The sequence below is a fragment of the Procambarus clarkii genome, chromosome 25 (assembly GCF_040958095.1).
Source record: "Procambarus clarkii isolate CNS0578487 chromosome 25, FALCON_Pclarkii_2.0, whole genome shotgun sequence".
NCBI lineage: Eukaryota > Metazoa > Arthropoda > Malacostraca > Decapoda > Cambaridae > Procambarus > Procambarus clarkii.
This window is the reverse complement of record NC_091174.1, coordinates 11916318-11941667: the sequence shown is the minus strand read 5'-3', so window position 1 is coordinate 11941667 and position 25350 is coordinate 11916318. Positions and strand designations below refer to the sequence as shown.

Below are 25350 nucleotides of genomic sequence, written 5' to 3'. Positions count from 1 at the left end.
CTGTGGGGGTTTAGGTACCCTGTGGTTCTGTGAGAGGTTTAGCTACCCCTGTGGGTCTGTGGGGGGTTTAGCTACCCTGTGGGTCTGTGAGAGGTTTAGCTACCCCTGTGGGTCTGTGGGGGGTTTAGCTACCCTGTGGGTCTGTGGGGGGTTTAGGTACCCTGTGAGTCTGTGGGGGGTTCGCTACCCTGTGGTTCTGTGGGAGGTTTAGGTACCCTGTGGGTCTTTGGGGGTTTAGCTACCCTATAAAACGCCAGTGGATTAGCAGCCCTCAAACTCCCAGGCGGTGATAGATAGTAACCGAGGACTCGAAGTGGCTGCACATGACTTCGGAGTTCTCAGGTGGAGGGCGAGTGGGTTGGGTGGGCGGCGGAGGGCGGGAGGGTCGGGGGACTGATGCTGGGGTCGAGGAGGACGTCGGAGATGATGCCAACGAGGCGGTCCATCAAGTGAGGAGTAGAGAAGAATATATTGAAGCACATGACGCTCCACACTACCATCATCTGCCGGCACCTGGCGAACTGCTCCTCGAACAAGTCCCTGTCGGTGTCAAAGTGAATTACCACAAAACAATTCATTTCTCCCAAGTCTTTTGACCATTTTCTTGGTCAAAATTAATCATTTTCTTTGCCAACGACATACAATTCCGTTCCAAGACCCAGGAAAAAATAGTCCTTAGATCAGGAAAGAGAAATTATGTACTTGGGTCAAGACAATACAATTACTTCCTTGCTAGGTTATTAAAATGTAAATTTAATATTTATGGAGTACAACAGGATGCGGAGGCGAGGTGGGCACACTCATGGGTGCTCCCGGCAATGCAATAACCAAACAGAAGAACCACCACCACCTGCCTTACCTCTCAAACAAATAATAAGAACGGTGCCACGTGGGAAGTAAGTCTGGTCTTATTAGGGTAACATTAAGGCGTAGTTATGATGCTCACTTCAGGGACGAAGCTATCACCTGCCCCCACCTCACAACCAAACAATAACCCGCCCATCTCAGAACATAACAATCATCTGGCCACCTCAAGACCAAACAATCACTTTCTCACCTCAGGAGCAGACAATCACCTGCCCACTCCAGCAATATCTTCGGCTGGTACAATTTACCGAATTAAGGTAAATTGAAACCGGGTTTCGGGTTTCTTTCCGACTCGACAACACACCCACCACACTGGCTCACCACACTGGCCCACCACACTGGCTCACCACACTGGCTCACCACACTGGCTCACCACACTGACCCACTACACTGGCCCACCATACTGGCCCACCACACTGGCTCACTACACTGGCCCACCATACTGACCCACTACACTGGCCCACCATACTGGCTCACCACACTGGCTCACTACACTGGCCCACCATACTGACCCACTACACTGGCCCACCATACTGGCCCACCACACTGGCTCACTACACTGGCCCACCATACTGACCCACTACACTGGCCCACCATACTGGCCCACCACACTGGCTCACTACACTGGCCCACCATACTGACCCACTACACTGGCCCACCATACTGGCCCACCACACTGGCTCACTACACTGGCCCACCATACTGGCCCACTACACTGACCCACCATACTGGCCCACTACACTGGCCCACTACACTGGCCCACCATACTGGCCCACCATACTGACCCACTACACTGGCCCACCATACTGGCCCACCACACTGGCCCACCATACTGGCCCACCACACTGACCCACCACACTGGCCCACCACACTAGCCCACCACACTGGCCCACCATACTGGCCCACCACACTGGCCCACCATACTGGCCCACCACACTGACCCACCACACTGGCCCACCACACTGGCCCACCACACTGGCCTACCATACTGGCCCACCACACTGGCCTACCATACTGGCCCACCACACTGACCCACCACACTGGCCCACCACACTGACCCACCATACTGGCCCACCACACTGGCTCACCATATTGGCCCACCACACTGACCCACCACACTGGCCCTCCACACTGATCCACCATACTGGCCCACCACACTGACACAACACACTGACACAACACACTGGCCCACCATACTGGCCCACCACACTGACCCACCACACTGACCCACCATACTGGCCCACCACACTGGCCCACCACACTGGCCCACCACACTGGCCCATCATACTGGCCCACCACACTGGCCCACCACACTGGCCCACCACACTGATCCACTATACTGGCCCACCACACACTGGCCCACCATACTGGCCCACCACACTGCCCCACCACACTGGCCCACCACACTGACCCACCACACTGACCCACCATACTGGCCCACCACACTGGCCCACCACACTGACCCACCACACTGGCCCACTCAACTGGCCCACCATACTGACCCATCACACTGGCCCACCACACTGGCCCAACACACTAGCCCACCACACTGACCCACCACACTGGCCCACCCCACTGCCCCATCATACTGGCCCACCACACTAACTCCTCACGTTACCTACTCACTACGCTAACTTCTCTACACTGACTCAACACACTGACTCCTCTCTACACTGAACCAGTACACAAAAAAGCAGGAATTTTCTTCACGCTTGGAGACATATTCCAGGTGATGAGTTAGTTCCCTTGTATCGGTAGTTACTGAAAGCAGTCAGATTGATCTCGTATCTATATCCAGATGCATGTTTGGGGGAGGAGGAAGAGGGGGAGGTTATCTTGAGATGATTTCGGGGCTTAGCGTCCCCGCGGCCCGGTCCTCGACCAGGAGGGGTGGAACAAACCCCCAAAAAGGAGAGGAGCAGAAAGTTAAAAATTCATTGAACTGGGAAAGGGAAGAGACGAGATTTTATTAGATGTGATATTAATTAAGGGATAGGAGAAAATTGATGGTGTGAGGGGTGAGGTTTTGTCTGCTCTTCCACCGCCCCCTTCCTCTCGGGGGTAGAGGAGGAGAAGGTTATGAGTAGATGTGAAAGGAAAGCATTAAAAAAAGAGGAAAGGGAGTGAAATTTTTTTTAAGGAAAGTAGATGGAAGAAACCCCAAGTGAAGAACACACTGATTGGAGAGAGAAGGATGCAAGAAGGATAGGGGACGGTAAGATAGGGGAAGGGAGGGACAGAACACTTCAGGAATCACAATGGACGGTAGGATAGGGGGGCGGGATGCCTATGAAGATGTTAGATTTATTGTTGTCCAAGTAAAGGCTTTAGAAGGAAGGTGGTTGTTGTTGTTGTTGTTAAAGATCCGCTACTTGGAACAAAAAGCTCCAAGCAGCACGGGCTATGGTGAGCCCGTAGCTAGGAAGGTGGTGGTGGTCGAGAACTCTTATGCCAACTTCTATACAACATTAAACTTCTCCTTATTAAAAAACACATTTTTGATTAATCTACATTTCCTTTTATTCATTCTTCAGTCGCGAAACTTTGTATCTAGTGACTTATATATTAAACTTCTGTTTGGAATATATTATATGTGATTAACGAAAACGTTATATTCGTACACATTACGAGTATCCCTGACAATATATACTCTGTTATACTCACCTCGGGTATGACATATTGGCCTTGAGGTCAGCGAGCGATGCATTGAACGCTTCGAAGTAGGCTTCTTTAGCCTCGAGGGTGACCTTCCTCCTGACCTCCGGGTCCACGCCGATGTTGAGGAGGTACACGAGGTCTATGGGTCCCTGTGAGTACCGCGCCGTGGCCCAGTCAATCAGCTGTGCTCGGAGGAGGAAACGAAGGCCTTATGACACGTCTCTGATGCCACAGGTGTCAGTCTTAGGGTGTTTACCCTAAGACTGACACCATTATATAATATACAGATGGCCTCTATGTACTGCAGTTATCGGAAATACTAGCATAAATACTCGGATGAGATACATTAAGGAAAGTATACATATAGGTATGTAGAATAAAACGTAAATGTGGAGAGAAAGAGGGAGAGAGAGAGATAGATACATAGATACATAGATATCGCTGACATGTGGGAGAGCGAACAATGGAGCAGATATTGACAAAATATCTTCTCTGCGTCGACTCAGTTTGAATAACTGTCTTGCGATTTTGTTTAATGAATTGGTATTTAAAATTGTTCACACAGTTTTGAGTATACAATCACCACAATATATTGAAGTATGAGTGACATTGGCTCTTGTACGGAAACTTGTATTTTTTCGCTGAAATAAAAGATCCCTGAAAAAAATTAGAATTATTAGTATAATTATTACTATTATTAGTAGTAATAATAGTAGTAATATAATCATCAGCTATAGTACTACTGATATCTTAATTAAATAGGCTGAAACAATTCTGGCCGTTAATAATACCACGTTTTATTAAAAACTGAAGCACCTTAAAATTCACGTTTCCCATACATCGACCTCGATTGATTAAGTGGGTTGTGTGGGTTCGTGCGCTTCTGTTGAGGCAAACCAGTATGGAATAGGAACTGGAGAGAGCAGACTGTATTATATACAGTGCATACGAGCCGCCAGCCGCTCAAAGTAATTGCATCCCCGCCCGTGTTATTTAATTACTCCGCTCTGCTGCTTTGATTTGCATGTGAAAAGCATTTTCTGCGCGCATAGAAAACGTGCTAAATTCTTTTTTTTTTAATTAATATTTTTAAGTGCACATTGAATTATCAAAAAAACATTATACGTTGTATTATCATTGTTACGCTGTTGATAAACAACTATTCGACCAAGATCAACTTTGTACATTCAGAGGGATCGTCGGTGATTCGAACTCGTGTCTCAAAAGTGCGAATATGTCGCTCTACCAACGGGACCATGGCTGCTCACAACAAGAGAGGGCTGCAGGAGTACCTAACTGGTGAAGACATACCGCAATAGGTTGTAATATAACCCATGGGAAGTGTTGTGCTTACCTTAAAAACTGTTTTGCTTGCCTTAAAAACTGTCTTACTTACCTTAAAAACTGTCTTGGTTACCTTAAAAACTGTTTTGCTTACCTTAAAAACTGTCTTACTTACCTTAAAAACTGTCTTGGTTACCTTAAAAACTGTTTTGCTTACCTTAAAAACTGTCTTGGTTACCTTAAAAACTGTTTTGCTTACCTTAAAAACTGTCTTGGTTACTTTAAAAACTGTTTTGCTTGCCTTAAAAACTGTTTTGCTTACCTTAAAAACTGTCTTGGTTACTTTAAAAACTGTTTTGCTTGCCTTAAAAACTGTTTTGCTTGCCTTAAAAACTGTTTTGCTTGCCTTAAAAACTGTTTTGCTTGCCTTAAAAACTGTCTTGGTTACCTTAAAAACTGTTTTGCTTGCCTTAAAAACTGTCTTGGTTACCTTAAAAACTGTTTTGCTTGCCTTAAAAACTGTTTTGCTTGCCTTAAAAACTGTCTTGGTTACCTTAAAAACTGTTTTGCTTGCCTTAAAAACTGTCTTGGTTACCTTAAAAACTGTTTTGCTTACCTTAAAAACTGTCTTGGTTACTTTAAAAACTGTTTTGCTTGCCTTAAAAACTGTTTTGCTTGCCTTAAAAACTGTCTTGGTTACCTTAAAAACTGTTTTGCTTACCTTAAAAACTGTCTTGGTTACCTTAAAAACTGTTTTGCTTGCCTTAAAAACTGTCTTGGTTACCTTAAAAACTGTTTTGCTTGCCTTAAAAACTGTCTTGGTTACCTTAAAAACTGTTTTGCTTGCCTTAAAAACTGTTTTGCTTGCCTTAAAAACTGTCTTGGTTACCTTAAAAACTGTTTTGCTTGCCTTAAAAACTGTTTTGCTTGCCTTAAAAACTGTCTTACTTACCTTAAAAACTGTCTTACTTACCTTAAAAACTGTTTTGCTTGCCTTAAAAATAGTTTTGCAACATATGGTCTTGCTCTGGTAACTGCCAATTTGTTGTGTGTACATTTCCTTTACCGTGTGTAAAGGAAATGTTTTATTTGTGGGGTAAATCGCTGTGTATTGTCCTCCAGTGCTCGATATCAAGGAGTACTATTGTACATTGTACTCCAGTACACAACATACTGGACTATTGTATAGTACATTGTACTCCAGTACACAACATACTGGACTACTACAGTTCATCCCCTAGTTCATCCTCTAGTTCCCCCAGTTCATCCAGTTCTCCCAATTCCATTCACGGGAGACATCTCCCGTCACGCAGGGTGCAGTCGCACCTCCACAGATCTCCAGTATCAGTTCTTGATACTGGTAATGGCTCAAAAGGGCCACCACTTACGGGCTATTCATGCCCGTGCCAGCTTTTGGGTGGCTTAATCTTCATCAATCAATCATCATCCCAATTCCTTTATTTCATTTTGTGTGCTCACTGCCCGTACTCTATTCTTCACTATGACCTTATGGCTCATCAGGGTTTTCAGTTCTATTTCCATTTCTCTGTTTTCAACAGTCTACATTTCTTGAGGCGGTCTGTACCTCTCGGTATATTACCGAGAGGCACACAGACAATAACTATTGAGAACTGACAATATTCCCTCTGGTGAACAAGTCCACAAGGGCCGGGACGAGGATTCGAACCTGCGTCCGAGAGCATCCCAGACGCTCCCTTAATCGACTGAGCTACGACATGGGCAAAAGGAGTTGAAACCGAAGTTCTACTGAACATATTGGATCCTGCAGCCTCTCCGAGGCACAATTCCCTCTGGTTATTCCCTTCCAATACTTGTCAAATACTGGTGGTGATCGAAGATTGGAAGTCTGGGCAGCCTTCCATCTTAGCAAGAACCAGTGGGTTCAGTAGATGCGTGCACACATCACCACCTATAAAATTCTCAGATGAATTGACAGGGTAGATGAAGATAAACTATTTAACACGGGTGGTACGCGAACAAGGCTACTATAGCCCGTGCTTCATGCCCCGCTCCTGTGCCAGGTAAGTTACGGGCTCACCATAGCCCGTGCTACTTGGAACTTGTTCCGAGTAGCTGAATCTATAACAACAACAACACGAACAAGGGGACACAGGTGAAAACCTAGTCCCCCAAATGAGCCACAGGGATGTTAGAAGGAACTTTTTCAGTGTCAGAGTAGTTAACAGATGGAATGAATTAAGCAGTGATGTGGTGGAGGCTGACTCCATACACAGCTTCAAATGTAGATACGATAGACCCCCAATGGGTTCAGGAATCTGTACACCAGTTGATTGACAATTGATAGGCGGGACCAAAGAACTGAAGCTCAACCCCCGGAAGCACAACTAGGCGGGTATTGGGTGATGAGTACACACGCGCACGCAATTGTAGAAGTTATTTATAATGTTCCTACGACTGGTTGAGAAAACTCACCTAATACGTCACAAATGCAACGTATTTTAATGTCAATATTAACATTATAACATGTTAATATTGACGTTTTCTATACATCGGCCTCGATGGGTTAGGTAGGTTGCTTGGGTTCATACGTTCCTGGGGCTGGGTTTCCCTTGTTACGGCTCATCTCAGGGGAGTTAAGCTTATTTGTTATTAACACTGGAGGGAGCGGGGCCAGGAACTTGACCTGCTGCTTGTCTGCAAGCTTAAAGCTGTCCTTACCACAGTTCATTTAAAGCTTGGCCGTGCATCCCCTCAGACTGCGATTTGCCACTCCACGTTCAGGCTCATATTAAATCGCTATCTTCTTGCCGCTATCTTCTTGCCTACTGGCCACACTGAATTTGATCCCCTTGCGGGGAAAAATAACTTCAGGTATATAAAGAGAATGCCAAAGACCCGGAGTATACCTGTAGTATACCATTAGCATATCTTGGCATAACTTGGTATATAATTAAGCAACAAACTGACGTCATAACTGCCACTGGGGCAACTCTTAGATGGTTACGAAGACAACAGAAGTGTGTTCTCTTCATACCCATCTTAACAGGAGCTATTACAGTGAGTGTTAACAGGAGCTAGTACAGTGAGTGTTAACAGGAGCTAGTATAGTGTTAACAGGAGCTAGTACAGTGTTAACAGGAGCTAGTACAGTGTTAACAGGAGCTAGTACAGTGTTAACAGGAGCTAGTACAGTGGGCGTTAACAGGAGCTAGTACAGTGGGCGTTAACAGGAGCTAGTACAGTGGGCGTTAACAGGAGCTAGTACAGTGTTAACAGGAGCTAGTACAGTGAGTGTTAACAGGAGCTAGTACAGTGAGTGTTAACAGGAGCTTGTACAGTGAGTGTTAACAGGAGTTAGTACAGTGAGTATTAACAGGAGCTTGTACAGTGAGTGTTAACAGGACTAGTACAGTGAGTGTTAACAGGAGCTAGTACAGTGTTAACAGGAGCTTGTACAGTGAGTGTTAACAGGAGCTAGTACAGTGTTAACAGGAGCTAGTACAGTGTTAACAGGAGCTTGTACACTGAGTGTTAACAGGAGCTTGTACAGTGAGCGTTAACAGGAGCTAGTACAGTGAGTGTTAACAGGAGCTAGTACAGTGTTAACAGGAGCTAGTACAGTGTTAACAGGAGCTTGTACACTGAGTGTTAACAGGAGCTAGTACAGTGAGTGTTAATAGGAGCTTGTACAGTGAGTGTTAACAGGAGCTTGTACAGTGAGTGTTAACAGGAGCTTGTACAGTGAGTGTAATCAGGAGCTAGTACAGTGAGTGTTAACAGGAGCTTGTACAGTGTTAACAGGAGCTTGTACAGTGAGTGTTAACAGGAGCTTGTACAGTGAGTGTTAACAGGAGCTTGTACAGTGAGTGTAATCAGGAGCTAGTACAGTGAGTGTTAACAGGAGCTTGTACAGTGAGCGTTAACAGGAGCTAGTACAGTGTTAACAGGAGCTTGTACAGTGAGTGTTAACAGGAGCTAGTACAGTGTTAACAGGAGCTAGTACAGTGTTAACAGGAGCTTGTACAGTGAGTGTTAACAGGAGCTTGTACAGTGAGCGTTAACAGGAGCTTGTACAGTGTTAACAGGAGCTTGTACAGTGAGTGTTAACAGGAGCTTGTACAGTGTTAACAGGAGCTTGTACAGTGAGTGTTAACAGGAGCTTGTACAGTGAGTGTTAACAGGAGCTTGTACAGTGAGTGTTAACAGGAGCTAGTACAGTGTTAACAGGAGCTTGTACAGTGAGTGTTAACAGGAACTTGTACAGTGAGTGTTAACAGGAGCTTGTACAGTGTTAACAGGAGCTTGTACAGTGAGTGTTAACAGGAGCTTGTACAGTGTTAACAGGAGCTTGTACAGTGAGCGTTAACAGGAGCTTGTACAGTGTTAACAGGAGCTTGTACAGTGAGCGTTAACAGGAGCTTGTACAGTGTTAACAGGAGCTTGTACAGTGAGTGTTAACAGGAGCTTGTACAGTGAGTGTTAACAGGAGCTAGTACAGGGAGTTACAGGAGCTAGTAGAAAAGAAAGGAAAGATAAGACAAGAACACCCTCCCCGTGTTACACTGTACTTGCTATTTGCCCACTACATCATGTGTCCAAAATAGTTTCCAGAGACTTAATGACTTGATAACACAAGTCACTTAGGTCACTTAACACACACCTATTTCACTTAGGTACTTAACACTCACCTATTTCACTTAGGTCACTTAACACTCACCTATTTCACTTAGGTCACTTAACACTCACCTATTCCACTTAGGACACATGACACTGCTAATCTGACAAACACATGCATATGCCCTCAAGTAATGAAAACTACTAATCACTGTTTTAGCTAATTAAATAGCAGAAAATTTTAGAATGCAAAATGGTGAAGATTACCTTGATTGTAAGTTGGCCCTGGGCATCGTGCTTGAAGAAGATGTTGCTGGGCTGAAGGTCGCCGTGTAGAGCGGTGGCGAAGGGCTCTTCAGGCTTAAGGCTGGCGATGACGAACTCCGCGAAGATGGCCTCGTATGGCTCCAGCAGGTCCAGCAAGTGTCTCCGGCTAGCGTCTCTCGACCACTCCTCTCGTAGCCTGGAATATCACACACCTCCGGCAGTAATAACTCAATTATAACTTGTTATACCACCTCCTTGCTGCCTTTCCCTCTCGGCCCCAAACTCAAACTTGGACCGATGTATGCAGCGACTAGTATACATGGCCTCGCTTCATGCAGGTAAGCGTTCGATCCCCCGTGTGCTCCAGGTGATTTAGCACTGTTCCTTCACTTGTATCCCATTTCCCAGCCCTTTTCATCAAGTCCCTTACAAGAGCTGTATAGTCATCTGGCTTAGCGTTTTCTCCTACTAACTATCTTATCTTCCTTCCCCACCGTGTCTCTTACCTTCCCTCCCCACCATGTCTCTAACCTTCCTTCCCCACCATGTCTCTTACCTCTCAAAGAGGTAAGAATCCATAATCGACTTGAGAATGGTCGAGGACGGACCGAAACGTCGTCGTCCCTTCACCTTCTAGTGTGTGGTCTGGTCAGCTTACCTCTCAAAGCCTGCCCTGGCGAACACGGAGAACACGGGACTGTCGATATTTCCCTGATGGAAGCACTTGGGGAAATCAGTTTGGAGGTTAGCGCCGGTAAGCACCTTGTAGGACACCGTCGTCCCGTGGAATCGACCCATCTTGCTTGCCACGGCCACCACCTGCGCCTCCCCCAAGCCCTCCACCACGCTATGAATCTGCAAGTGTGCACAGCTGGAAACGACTATACTTACGTTTTTGCATTTCACCTGACCACCTAGTGTGTAGGTGGTCAGGTGAAGAGGGTGATGATGCCCTTCAGGCTTTCTGAGAACTGGTGAAGAGTGTGTGTGATATAGTGGTGGGTGATAACTTAGATGACGTACTGAGAATCATTAGATGTACCGTATGAATACTGATATTTATTTAGCATTTTCTTGGAGATGTTTACCGTAATAACATTACTGAAAGTAAGAAATATTTGCTATACTTCAACGTTCAGTACTGAGTGACACATGTCTGAGAACATGCAGATGTTGTGATGTTTATAATGCCTGATATAGAGGTAAACTACTTTTCTTGGTTGTCAGAATTTCATTGTTTTAGAAACCTTAAAGTTGGCAAGTAGCGGCTCGGGTGTTGAGCATCTCCGCGATTAATAATTCCTAAAGACTTACTAAAGTAAATATTACATCAAACAGAACATCACTTACAGGGTCACAAGGTAATTAAAAGTTCCCTACAAGTAGTTATGATAAATTATTTCTAAAATATAAATTAATTTTGTTTATATATTTGTTAAATATAATGCGAGAACAGGAAATGGACATGAGGTTCTTTAGTAAAGAAATCTTTCAGAAGGTCCCTGCTGTTGACAGCTTTGTTAATGATGGCTGGAGTGCTTGTGGGCCTGAGGGCCGCTCCGAGCAACAGCCTGTTGCACGAAGTTATCTCATGTCGGGCCTCTCCCCAGCTATTCCAAAGGGACAAGGCGCCTCTGTAGTGGACCACCCGAGTCTGCGACACATCGGAGCAATGTTTACAGAAACTGATAAATTATGTTCAAACCTGTCTCCTCTAAGATAAAAGGTAGGGACATTTGACTCGCCTGGTATGGGGGGGAAAACGGTGAGAGGGGAAGAGAGGGAATTTGGTGGGGTATGGAGTGGGAAGACTTGGGGCCAGGAAAAATTCCCAGAATCCACTCCAGGTTCCTGGAGTGATCTTGCACGTCTAGAGTGCTTCCAATCTGTTCTCAAACCCCGAGTAGTTTTAACGTAAATGAATCAGCCAGATACAACGAGCAGCCTACCACAAGGGTCATTCTTGGCATCAGTTCTATTCTTGATTTGCGTAACATAAATACAATTTTATGGTGTACAATACAAAAATTTAACCATGACACTAAACTAAGGAGCTAAGTCACCACACACTCCTCAAGCCTCAGAGATTACCAGCCAACATGGCAAGTTGGACTAATAATTGTTAAATGAGTTTCAGTGTTGATAAATACAAAGTTATACATATTGGAAACACAGAATAAAGTGGTAACTGCATGAACACTATGGAGCGGATGATAGTAAATGATGAGGAACACGTGCAGTATTGTAAGTCATATCTTAAGTATTGCAGTTTTGAGGATATTTCCATATTGGAAGGTGTTCAGGGACAATGACGATACCCAAACCAAGAAATAATTCTTGAGACATTAGTTAAGATGAAGTGATTTTTGTGTTGTAGGACAAGGAATAAGACGAGACTTATAGTGTAGTCTTGCAAGTCAAGATGTGAAAAGTGACTTGCTAGAAGTATTCCAAACAAAATATTTTAATATTTTATTCCAATAAAGCTAACAGCTTTTTGATCGAGTGGTCAACATACTGAAGAGCTTACCAGAAATAGTAATAAAAACCCGTGTATTCATTACAAAATATCGGTTATTTACTCTTCTCCTAATCCGGGCAGCACAATTTACGTCCCATAAACACACAGCCTCATTTGGGTCCAAGTTGGGATTATATTAGTAATCCCTTATAATCCAAACGTAATTAGTTCCTTGGGGATTATATGAAGAACATAAATGCTTGGTATCCTCGCATGAATCTGAAGCATATAATTGATATAACAACGCACAATAAGCCAACAATTGGTTTTAAACGATGCATCTGGAATTTCCATACTGCTCTGAGTAGCCTAGTCTAAGTTCCCAGATGTAATTAAATATTGGATACCAGCTCTGGTGTGTTCGAACGCCTGATTGGTTCGTTCGTTTTCTCTCTCTCTCTCTCTCTCTCTCTCTCTCTCTCTCTCTCTCTCTCTCTCTCTCTCTCTCTCTCTCTCCCCCCTGCTCGGTTAATCAGTGGCACCTAACGAGAACAAATAATCTTGCACGTCCACAGTAATGTGACAATGCCTTTTATGATGTAGTAAAGTCCGCGTGAGAGACCTGGTCAGTGACCAGGCCTCCTTAACACGATCAAGCCCAGAGCAGGCTGCCGGCTCCGATCTAGCCCAGAGCAGGCTGCCGGCTCCGATCTAGCCCAGAGCAGGCTGCCGGCTCCGATCTAGCCCAGAGCAGGCTGCCGGCTCCGATCTAGCCCAGAGCAGGCAGCCGGCTCCGATCAAGCCCAGAGCAGGCAGCCGGCTCCGATCAAGCCCAGAGCCGGCCACTGACGCCATCAGAGTAGGCACTGTAAGTGGTAATCGGCATAACACGACCTGCTAACGATAAACCGTGACGTCATTCGGCCGTGCAGGGAGCGTGCAAGATGGTGAATATTTATGTCCATATAATACCGAATTGTATCCACCAGATTTAATAATAAAATAGGTGTTTACATCTGACAATTAAAATGAAGCCATTGAAGCCATTAAAATGAAGGTTTGCGATTGTTAATTACAGATGAATAACACGAAATATGAATACCGTCATCATTCTTTTATTCATAATTTTCTCTCGCAGGCATTGCATATTTCTGTATTCCTGGAGTTTACCTGGGGAAGGCTTCGGAAGTTGTTTTACTCCGCGACCCTGACATGGAGCCAAGTTTGACTTGTCATAACATGGTCCAACAGGCTGTTTCTTACAGCGGCCCGCAGGCCTACATACCCACAACAACTCTCAATGTCGAGCCTGGCCCCGGGCCGGGCTCGGGGAGTAGAACTCCCGAAACCATCTCCAGGTATAGTCCAGGTAACTCGGTTTGTCTGGCATTTTTTTCGGGAATCTACCTAATGCTTGCTGGCCCTGAACTATATGTTTAACACTTCTCTAACCCTGTCCATGGAGGACAGAAGAAAATGTATATATTCTGATTAGCATTGTAAATGTGTGGCCACGTCTGTGGTAGAAAAAAAAATGCTTGCTGGGAGTATGACGGGACTGGATGGATAAAAAAGCCCTGATGTAATATGTAGTTTATGGGAATAACTGAAATAGGCCAAGTCTTACACACACTCCTAAGTGCTTTATCAAGGTCTGAGTATATAATAAGATCAAGACTTGCATCTCACTTATAACATGTTGTCACCTGCCTGAAGAGCCAAGCCTCGTATAGGACATAAACTACGAGCGACCATCTTGAGGTTATCTTGAGATGATTTCGGGGCTTTAGTGTCCCCGCGGCCCGGTCCTCGACCAGGCCTCCATCCCCAGGAAGCAGCCCGTGACAGCTGACTAACACCCAGGTACCTATTTTACTGCTAGGTAACAGGGGCATCAGGGTGATAGAAATTCTGCCCATTGTTTCTCTTCGGCGACCGGGACCACAGGATCACAAGTCCAGCGTGCTGTCCGCTCGGCCGACTGGCTTCCTCCGACCATGAAGATAGGGAGTGGGGATCCGTCCACAGCTTTACAGTATCAGCTACTGGTACTGGCCCCAAACAGCCTCTTCTTACGGGCTATTCGTGCCCCTGCCACCGCTTGAGTGGCTTAATCTCTTATCAGTCAATCAAGCTACATCTCAAAGATCAATTCGCTTGCTACACGTCCTCTTATCCCTCTTGACCGCCTGACCATGTCACCACCCCTTCTTGAGGCTATCTTGAGATGATTTCGAGGCTTAGCATCCCCGCGGCCCGGTCCTCGACCAAGCCTCCTTTTTGTTACACACCCCCAGGAAGCAGCCTGTAGCAGCTGTCTAACTCCCAGATACCTATTTACTGCTAGGTAACAGGATTATCAGGTAGAAAGAAACATTTTGCCCATTTGTCTCCGCCTCCACCGGGGATCGAACCCGGAACCTCAGGACTACGAATCCGAAGCGCTGTCCACCCAGCTGTCAGGCGCCACCCCTAACTGGCAATGTTCCCGAGGGCATGTTGTGTAGACAGTTAAGGTCAGTTACCCCTACTGTCATCCTGGGATGACAGAATTGGCACTTAGCTCTACCTTAAATTGGTTCCAGATGATTTTCTACCCAGTTCTAGTATATTGGAACTGGGAATTTTCATGCACTGTTGTTGATAATCGGCAATTAATTAGAGTATTTTTTTAATATATTGTTAACTTTTTAAGGGTATCTTATTTACCTTTATTGTTTCACTTACGTCTCGATAGCAGCGCTGAGTTGACCTGGGGCCTGGCCCGAAGGAGATACTGACGATGCTACTACTAATAGGCTCACCTGGTGGTGGCTCACCTGGCGGTGGCTCACCTGGTAATAACTCACCTGGCGGTGGCTCACCAGGTAATAACTCACCTGGCGGTGGCTCACCAGGTAACAACTCACCTGGCGGTGGCTCACCTGGTAATAACTCACCTGGCGGTGGCTCATCAGGTAATAACTCACCTGGCGGTGGCTCACCAGGTAACAACTCACCTGGCGGTGGCTCACCAGGTAATAACTCATCTGGTGGTGGCTCACCTGGCGGTGGCTTACCTGGTAATAACTCACCTGGCGGTGGCTCACCTGGTAATAACTCACCTGGCGGTGGCTCACCAGGTAATAACTCATCTGGCGGTTTCTCACCTGGTAATAACTCACCTGGCGGTGGCTCACCTGGTGGTGACTCACCTGGCGGTGGCTCACCTGGCGGTGGCTCACCTGGCGGTGGCTCACCTGGTAATAACTCACCTGGCGGTGGCTCACCTGGTAATAACTCACCTGGCGGTGGCTCACCAGGTAATAACTCACCTGGCGGTGGCTCACCTGGTAATAACTCACCTGGTAATAACTCACCTGGCGGTGGCTCACCAGGTAATAACTCATCTGGCGGTGGCTCACCTGGTAATAACTCACCTGGTGGTGGCTCACTTGGTAATAACTCACCTGGCGGTGGCTCACCTGGTAATAACTCATCTGGCGGTGGCTCACCTGGTAACAACTCACCTGGCGGTGGCTCACCTGGTAATAACTCACCTGGCGATGGCTCACCTGGTAATAACTCACCTGGCGGTGGCTCACCAGGTAATAACTCACCTGGCGATGGCTCACCTGGTAATAACTCACCTGGTGGTGGCTCACCTGGTAATAACTCACCTGGTAATAACTCATCTGGCGGTGGCTCACCTGGTAATAACTCACCTGGCGGTGGCTCACCTGGTAATAACTCACCTGGCGGTGGCTCACCTGGTAATAACTCACCTGGCGGTGGCTCACCTGGTAATAACTCACCTTGCGGTGGCTCACCTGGTAATAACTCACCTGGCGGTGGCTCATCAGGTAATAACTCACCTGGCGGTGGCTCACCTGGTAATAACTCACCTGGCGGTGGCTCACCTGGTAATAACTCACCTGGCGGTGGCTCACCTGGTAATAACTCACCTGGCGGTGGCTCACCTGGTAATAACTCACCTGGCGGTGGCTCACCTGGTAATAACTCACCTGGCGGTGGCTCACCTGGTAATAACTCATCTGGCGGTGGCTCACCTGGTAATAACTCACCTGGCGATGGCTCACCTGGTAATAACTCACCTGGCGGTGGCTCACCTGGTAATAACTCACCTGGCGGTGGCTCACCTGGTAATAACTCACTTGGTGGTGGCTCACCTGGTAATAACTCACCTGGCGGTGGCTTACCTGGTAATAACTCACCTGGCGGTGGCTCACCTGGTAATAACTCACCTGGCCGTGGCTCACCTGGTAATAACTCATCTGGTGGTGACTCACCTGGCGGTGGCTCACCTGGCGGTGGCTCACCTGGTAATAACTCACCTGGCGGTGGCTCACCTGGTAATAACTCACCTGGTGGTGGCTCACCTGGTAATAACTCACCTGGCAGTGGCTCACCTGGTAATAACTCACCTGGCGGTGGCTCACCTGGTAATTACTCACCTGGCGGTGGCTCACCTGGTAATAACTCACCTGGCGGTGGCTCACCTGGTAATAACTCACCTGGCGGTGGCTCACCTGGTAATAACTCACCTGGCGGTGGCTCACCTGGTAATAACTCACCTGGCGGTGGCTCACCTGGTAATAACTCACCTGGCGGTGGCTCACCTGGTAATAACTAACCTGGCGGTGGCTCATCAGGTAATAACTCACCTGGCGGTGGCTCACCTGGCGGTGGCTCACCAGGTAATAACTCATCTGGTGGTGGCTCACCTGGTAATAACTCACCTGGCGGTGGCTCACCTGGAAATAACTCACCTGGCGGTGGCTCACCTGGTAATAACTCACCTGGCGGTGGCTCATCTGGTAATAACTCACCTGGCGGTGGCTCACCTGGTGGTGGCTCACCTGGTAATAACTCACCTGGCCGTGGCTCACCTGGTAATAACTCACCTGGCGGTGGCTCACCTGGTAATAACTAACCTGGCGGTGGCTCACCTGGTAATAATTCACCTGGCGGTGGCTCACCTGGTAATAACTCACCTGGCGGTGGCTCACCAGGTAATAACTCACCTGGCGGTGGCTCACCTGGCAATAACTCACCTGGCGGTGGATCACCTGGTAATAACTCACCTGGGGGTGGCTCACCTGGTAATAACTCACCTGGCAGTGGCTCACCTGGTAATAACTCACCTGGTGGTGGCTCACCTGGCGGTGGCTCACCTGGCAATAACTCACCTGGCAATAACTCCCCTGGCGGTGGCTCACCTGGTAATAACCCACCTGGTAATAACTCACCTGGTGGTGGCTCACCTGGTCGTGGCTCACCTGGCCGTGGCTCACTTGGCCGTGGCTCACCTGGTTGTGGCTCACCTGGCTGTGGCTCACCTGGCTGTGGCTCACCTGGTTGTGGCTCACCTGGCTGTGGCTCACCTGGTTGTGGCTCACCTGGCTGTGGCTCACCTGGTTGTGGCTCACCTGGCTGTGGCTCACCTGGTTGTGGCTCATCTGGCTGTGGCTCACCTGGCCGTGGCTCACCTGGCCGTGGCTCACCTGGTTGTGGCTCACCTGGTAATAACTCACCTGGTAATAACTCACCTGGCGGTGGCTCACCTGGTAATAACTCACCTGGTAATAACTCACCTGGTAGCCGAGGTTGGTGATCTCCGGAAGGACGAGTGTGAAGTGATGGGGCGTGCTGAGAGCGAGGGCGTGGGCGGGCACAATCTCGGCCACCACGCCCACGCCCGCGCCGAGCTTCTCCGTCTCCCACGCCCCCAGCGCCCGCAGGAACCGCCCGTACTGACCAACCTCCACGTGGTGCATCCCCTCAGACGTCAACAGGCCCCTGGAAGTGAGGACGTGAATGTTGGTGAAGTTGGTGATGATTCGTGCTACTGGTGAGGCTAGTGGGTGATGATTCGTGCTACTGGTGAGGCTAGTGGGTGATGATTCGTGCTACTGGTGAGGCTAGTGGGTGATGATTCGTGTAAATATGTGCTGGATTAATGTAAATTCGGGTCAGAGTCATGTAAATGTGGCCCGGAGTCATGTAAATGTGGCCCGGAGTCGTGGAAATGTGGCCCGGAGTCATGTAAATGTAGCCCGGAGTCGTGGAAATGTGGCCCTGAGTCATGTAAATATGGCCCGGAGTCGTGTAAATGTGGCCCGGAGTCATGTAAATGTGGCCCAGAGTCGTGTAAATGTGGCCCGGAGTCATGTAAATATGGCCCGGAGTCGTGTAAATGTGGCCCAGAGTCATGTAAATGTGGCCCGGAGTCGTGTAAATGTGGCCCGGAGTCATGTAAATGTGGCCCGGAGTTGTGTAAATATGACACAGAGTCGTGTAAATATGGCCGAAGAGTCTTGTAAAAATACACATAGATTACATAAGCTTAGTCTTCATTATTTTAGTTTTAATATACCGTATTCCTTTTGTGAAGCGCTGAAACCGGTTAGCGATTCAGTGTCACGGTTGAGGGAACCGGTTAGTGAATTAACAGTGTCGTGGTGTTCAAAGAACTCTGTCGGTCGTTCTCTGTCGGTCGTTCATTTCTAACCCGTTTTCCAATTAATGGTGGGTGAACAGGGAAGGAACGGTGCCCAGTCGTCCTTCTCTGCTCAGGGTTCGATCCCAGGTCTCTCTCATTGATTTTTTTGTTATTGTTGCCGCCGAAGGCGGCTAGTTTATTGTGCACCCCATACTCATCCTGTGAGCGGTAGCGCAAAAGCATTACAGAGGGCACAAAAGGTCTTTATCAGACCTCATCTTAGATTATTACATAAACAATTTCTTCAATCCTTCACACCTTATAGATACAATGTCAGCTAGTTACAGAGAAAGTGCTATTACAAGAGCTACATATTTACAGTAAGTCATCATACATTAATGGTAGGTCTTATCGTTAATACATAATAGTTTGGCCAATGGGGATATTACAGAGTCATAGGGGAGCTTCTGTTTATTATTAGTCCTCACAATACACTACTTGTTTCTGAATCTCATATGTCGTTCATCTACTGGAAGCAAAATGTTGGTACAGTGCAAGGATTTCAGGTAATTTATCCATGGTAATAAGATAGGTTGCCATATCATACAGAGTGAGCTTAGACTTATCTCTAAAAGGCTCAATTTTACAACAATCCAAGATATAGTGTTCGAGTGTGTGTCCCTGCCTATGTCCACACACTTTACACTTTACTTCATCTAGATCCCTATACAAGCCGAACTGCCAGAGATACTTGTAGCCAAGTCTTATACGAGCTGTGACAACATCTGTTAGTCTACTGACTTTGTTACTTGCCCCATACACATGTTTTACTTCACACATTTCATTGTGATGAACAATGGACCTACTGGTTCCAGTTTGCACTGTTCTACTTTCTTCAAATCCATCTAGGAGTTCTCGTCTAATGACACTTTTAAGGGACCTATTTGATAACTCAAGATTCCATTCAATACTGTCTTTATTTACTGCAGCCTTAGCAAGGGCCTTAGCAAGGGTCTCTCTCACTTACGCGGCGACCGAGTAATGGCTCTCCAACCCCTACACCACAAGGAGTTACCATCTTACTTAGTACAAGCATTATTAGTGCAAAGTTGGACATGTCTTTGGAATACAAAATGATGATTATTTAGAAACTTGACAGCTGTCAAGGTATGACAGCTGTCAAGGCATGACAGCTGTCAAGGCATGACAGCTGTCAACGCATGACAGCTGTCAAGGAATGACAGCTGTCGAGGAATGACAGCATCACTCCGAAAATCATTGAAAAGGAATTAAACAATAAGTAGCAATAATATATATTTGCATTACATGTCTAATATTTCATTTTGAAAATGTGGTGAGGTTGACAGGCTGACTAATTATCCAGGTGGACTTAATATCATAAAATACACAAGCTAGAAAAACTAGTAAATTTGCACCATCTTTTAATCTAATACGAGTTAAGAATTCACATATACTGGAAAAAAAGGTCTAGAGCTTTAAAACAAATTCCTCTGCTTTTGTTGGGGGAATAAACAAGAGTTATTAAAACTGAAGAACTACCCAAGCGGAGGATAAAAGCTTTGTGCCTTAATTAGCCTCGTGAATTAGTAAAGGAGTTTCTTTATCGTTGAGCTGTGGGGCGGGGAATGAGAGGGGGATGGGGACGAGGTGTGGAGAGCGGCGGGAACATTGTACCCAGCACGTCTCCCGCCCTCGCCCTCTACACCCTCCACACTCCGACACTTTTGGAGCCTCGCTTAGTGAATGTGTCAGCAGAGTCAGCGCCAGGCTGCCTCGTGGCGCCCTTGTGGAAAGCCAGCAGTCAGCTCTGGCTTTGGTTGGGTTGGATTGGATTTGGCTGGAATGGGTTGGGTTAGGCAGATTTGAATGCCCTTTTGTGCGTATTTGTTGATGTAGCCGTTTCTTAAATAACTGGCAGTAATGACCAACTTCTCAGTAGTCACTGACAAATACTACCTGAAGAGACAGTAATACCTGCTAAGTCACGTTGAAAAACATAATTGATGAGGCGAGTTGTGTACCCTGTTACCTTGTGGTTACCTTGTGGTGATTCCGATGCTTAACGCCTTGTGGCCCGCTCCTCGACCAGGCCTCCTCGTTGCTGGACTGGTCAACCAGGCTGTTGGACGCGGCTGCTCGCAGCCTGACGTATGAGTCACAGCCTAGTTGATCAGGTATCCTTTGGAGGTGCTTATCACGTTCTCTCATGAACACTGTGAGGGGTCGGCCAGTTATGCCCCTTATGTGTAGTGGAAGCGTGTTGAACAGTCTCGGGCCTCTGATGTTGATAGAGTTCTCTCTCAGAGTACCTGTTGCACCTCTGTTTTTCACCGGGAGTTTTCTGCACATCCTGCCATGTCTCCTGGTCTCAAAAGGCCTCCTTGTGCAGGACTTTTACCGATGGGTGAAACGTGCTTTCTGTTGACTTCTTCGTATGTTGGGAAATATGCAATTCGACATGTAGTATGTAGTTTAGAGAAAAGATATTTGAGCAAATCTCGCATTTAAGCCAGAGTCACTGGCCTCCCGCTGCAAATACGCTTCTCTCCGTCTTTTGCCAATCCAAGATTTCAACGAAAAAGCTCTTTTTTTTTAACATGATGTTACAAAAGTAGACGGTTCCTGAATCTTGTTAGCAGGCAGAGCTTCTCCTTTCCATATCTTATGGCAGGGCTTACCCCTACTAGTTTTTGTTTGGAACACGACCCACTAATTGGTTTACAACCAAGTCACCGAATACTGCTGGGTGAACAGGGGCGAACAGTTATAAGGTCTGGTGTTTAGTCAGTCCTTCCCGGGTGGACCCGGCGCGAGTGTGCGTATGTGTAGTATTTATTATTGCAGTATCTACTTTACTGTTGTTGTACGGGCTCACCATAGCCCGTGCTACTTAGAACAATAAGTTCCAAGTAGCGAATCTTAAACAACAACATACTGTTGCAGTATTTACTGTTGCAGTATTTACTGTTGCAGTGTTTACTGTTGCAGTGTTTACTGTTGCAGTGTTTACTGCAGGATCGACTTGTTAGCTCTTGGGCCCCACACTTGAATCGTCGGTTGTTAAATATTCTGACTCACAACCTATTTTTTTACCATCATATTTACTACAAATATTTCTCTCACACTGATTCACCCTCCACACCCTCCACACCCTCCACAGGGTGTGGAGGGTGTATTGTACTGTATGGTACGATACTGATTGTGTGGAGACTTATGCCGCTAACAACTTACACCACTAACAACTTACGCCACTAACAACTTACACCACTAACAACTTACGCCGCTAACAACTTACACCACTAACAACTTACGCCACTAACAACTTACACCACTAACAACTTACGCCACTAACAACTTACGCCACTAACAACTTACACCACTAACAACTTACACCACTAACAACTTACACCACTAACAACTTACACCACTAACAACTTACGCCGCTAACAACTTACACCACTAACAACTTACGCCACTAACAACTTACGCCACTAATAACTTACGCCACTAATAACTTACACCACTAACAACTTACGCCATGTGACCTTCAGTGGGGATGACCTTGACGACGTAGGTCTCTTTCTTGAGCGTGGCCTCGCCCTCAACCTCGTACTCAACTTCGATAGTCGCCCTCGAACTTGAAAATCCAGCCAGGGTGTCTCTCGAGGAGGACTCGACCCTGCTCCACCTCCGAAGACGGACTGATGGTTGAAGATCCAAGGAGAAAGGCTGGAATATAGGTCTTAGTTTTGTTTATCACATCTCTCTCTTGCTCACCTTTTACGCCTCCCCCCCCTATATATATATATATATATATATATATATATATATATATATATATATATATATATATGTGTGTGTGTGTGTGTGTGTGTGTGTGTGTGTGTGTGTGTGTGTGTGTGTGTGTGTGTGTGTGTGTGTGTGTGTGTATCGCGAAAATAAACACGTGATTAAAATTGTGACAGTGTCAGACCACGGAGGAAATTTGAAACAGGAATGTCCTTAAGTACTTTCGTATATTAATACATCTTCAGAAGGAGTCACTCCTTCTGAAGATGTAGTATTAATATACGAAAGTACTTAAGGAATTTCCTATCTTAATCCTGTCTTCGTGGTCTGCCATTGTTCATCACGTATTAATTTCTTCGTGATTTACACACACACACACACACACACATACACACACACACACACACACACACACACACACACACACACACACACACACACACACACACACACACACATACACACACACACTTGGACCTTCCCTCTCGGTTCCCTTCCCTCTAATCATTCCCTCCTTCACATTCTGAAATATCTCCCCGTTGTACATTCCTCTCCATCTCTACTGAACATCAGAATCAAACTTAGACAGCTATTCCCTGAGCAAAGAACATAAGAATAAACCAAACTGCTAAAGGTCTGTTGGCCCATACGAGACCAATAGGCTCCAGTGATTTTATCTCACGCTACTGTGATTTCACTGTGTGTTAGCAGGCGGAGTTGATAATAGATAGCATGCTGGGTTAGTTACCCGGGGCGTGGAGGCTGTGGTGTAGGAGACCCAGTACCCAGGTCTCCGTGATGTCCTCCACCTGCTTCACTAGCAGCTCTTCCTTCTCCGCCATCCTTGCGTCTCCTACCTGCAAAAGAACCAAGTTTATGAGAAAGAGAGAGAGAGAGAGAGAGAGAGGAGAGAGAGAGAGAGAGAGAGGAGAGAGAGAGAGAGAGAGAGAGAGAGAGAGAGTTTGTGTTTATATAATGGGTGCCCGGTGTGTGTGTCTCCTAAGTGTACTTGTGGTAAAAGAGAGTTGAGTGTGGCACACAAGTAATTATCTGAGAATCGAAAGATCCAGCATAGCATAGACAACTCCATATTCTCCCTTTGTTAAGTGCCTGAGATAGGGCACGGAGTTGGGCACGGTTTACCCTCAACGTACCCGAAAGAAATTTATAACCATTATCTCCTTATTGTATACTAAATAAAATATTCCTTATTGAACTTATCCCACTGTAAACTTATTTTAAAATACTTTAATAAAATATTAAGGTCTGCAATTGCCTCTGAAGTTGCCTAATTGCAAGCTAAAGCCACATTTTTTAAAAATAAAACTACATGAGATTTACACGTCGGAGAAGATGAGACTAGCAGGGCAGCAGGTGATGCCTTGCTTACCTGTGAAGAAGGGGAGTGGGCTGCGCCTCGCCACACTTAGGAGATGGAATAGACATGATCACGACATGTATGATTCTTGGGACCAGATAAAGTCAAGAAATGTGTGTTCAGTACGAGGAACGGCAGAACAAGAACATGAGTCGTAGACGAGTAAATCGACAAGTGGAATTGGCTTCAAATAAACGTTTGAAATAAGGATTCCGAAGCACATACGATAGCAGGAAGGTTGGGTGCTATTCCACTAGATAAAATAACCAGCGGATGAACAATGGGGAAGGAGGTCAGGAGCTAGCGCTTAACCCACCGGTACAATGACATGAAACATTTAGGGGAGTACACTGTGAATGTGGGAGGGTGGCACTGTGGGAGGGTGGCACTGTGGGAGGGTGGCACTGTGGGAGGGTGGCACTGTGGGAGGGTGGCACTGTTGGAGGGTGGCACTGTTGGAGGGGTGGCACTATTGGAGGGTGGCACTGTTGGAGAGTGGCACTGTGGGAGGGTGGCACTGTGGGAGAGTGGCACTGTGGGAGGGTGGCACTGTGGGAGGGTGGCACTGTGGGAGGGTGGCACTGTGGGAGGGTGGTACTGTGGGTGGGTGGCACTGTGGGAGGGTGGCACTGTTGGAGGGTGGCACTGTAGGAGGGTGGCACTGTTGGAGGGTGGCACTGTTGGAGGGTGGCACTGTGAGGGTGGCACTGTTGGAGGGTAACTGTTGGGAGAGTGGCACTGTGGGAGGGTGGCACTGTTGGAGGGTGGCACTATTGGAGGGTGGCACTGTAGGAGGGTGGCACTGTTGGAGTGGCACTGTGGGAGGGTGTCACTGTTGGAGGGTGGCACTGTGGGAGGGTGGCACTGTGGGAGGGTGGCACTGTTGGAGGGTGGCACTGGGAGGGTGGCACTGTAGGAGGGTGGCACTGTTGGAGAGTGGCACTGTGGGAGGGTAGCACTGTGGGAGGGTGGCACTGTTGGAGGGTGGCACTGTGGGAGGGTGACTGTGGAGGGTGGCATTGTTGGAGGGTGGCACTGTTGGAGGGTGGCACTGTAGGAGGGTGGCACTGTGGGAGGGTGACTGTGGGAGGGTGACTGTGGGAGGGTGACTGTGGGAGGGTAGCACTGTGGGAGGGTGGCACTGTTGGAGGGTGACTGTGGGAGGGTGGCACTGTGGGAGGGTGGCACTGTTGGAGGGTGGCACTGTGGGAGGGTGACTGTGGGAGGGTGGCATTGTTGGAGGGTGGCACTGTTGGAGGGTGGCACTGTAGGAGGGTGGCACTGTGGGAGGGTGACTGTGGGAGGGTGACTGTGGGAGGGTAGCACTGTGGGAGGGTGGCACTGTTGGAGGGTGACTGTGGGAGGGTGGCACTGTGGGAGGGTGGCACTGTGGGGAGGGTGGCACTGTTGGAGGGTGGCACTGTGGGAGGGTGGCACTGTAGGAGGGTGGCACTGTGGGAGGGTGGCACTGTAGGAGTGTGGCACTGTGGGAGGGTGACTGTGGGAGGGTGACTGTGGGAGGGTGGCACTGTTGGAGGGTGGCACTGTGGGAGGGTGACTGTGGGAGGAGTACACAGCGTGACAGGG

The 25350-nt window shown here is 47.3% G+C and overlaps 1 protein-coding gene and 1 long non-coding RNA gene across 3 annotated transcripts in view; one reads left to right on the top strand and one right to left on the bottom strand.

The window, feature by feature from the left end:
• The window catches only part of LOC138368639 (uncharacterized), a 392302-nt gene that overhangs the window by 308493 nt on the left and 58459 nt on the right, over positions 1–25350 (top strand). The window lies entirely within an intron of this gene.
• Positions 168–23241, bottom strand: LOC123756498 (uncharacterized). Its single transcript, XM_045739727.2, has 7 exons — positions 23134–23241; positions 22132–22297; positions 17728–17932; positions 10331–10527; positions 9673–9868; positions 3532–3707; positions 168–540 (listed from the first exon to the last, which is right to left on the bottom strand). The coding sequence occupies exons 1-7, from the start codon at positions 23225–23227 to the stop codon at positions 339–341; spliced, it is 1236 nt and encodes a 411-aa protein (XP_045595683.2). The 5' UTR covers positions 23228–23241; the 3' UTR covers positions 168–338.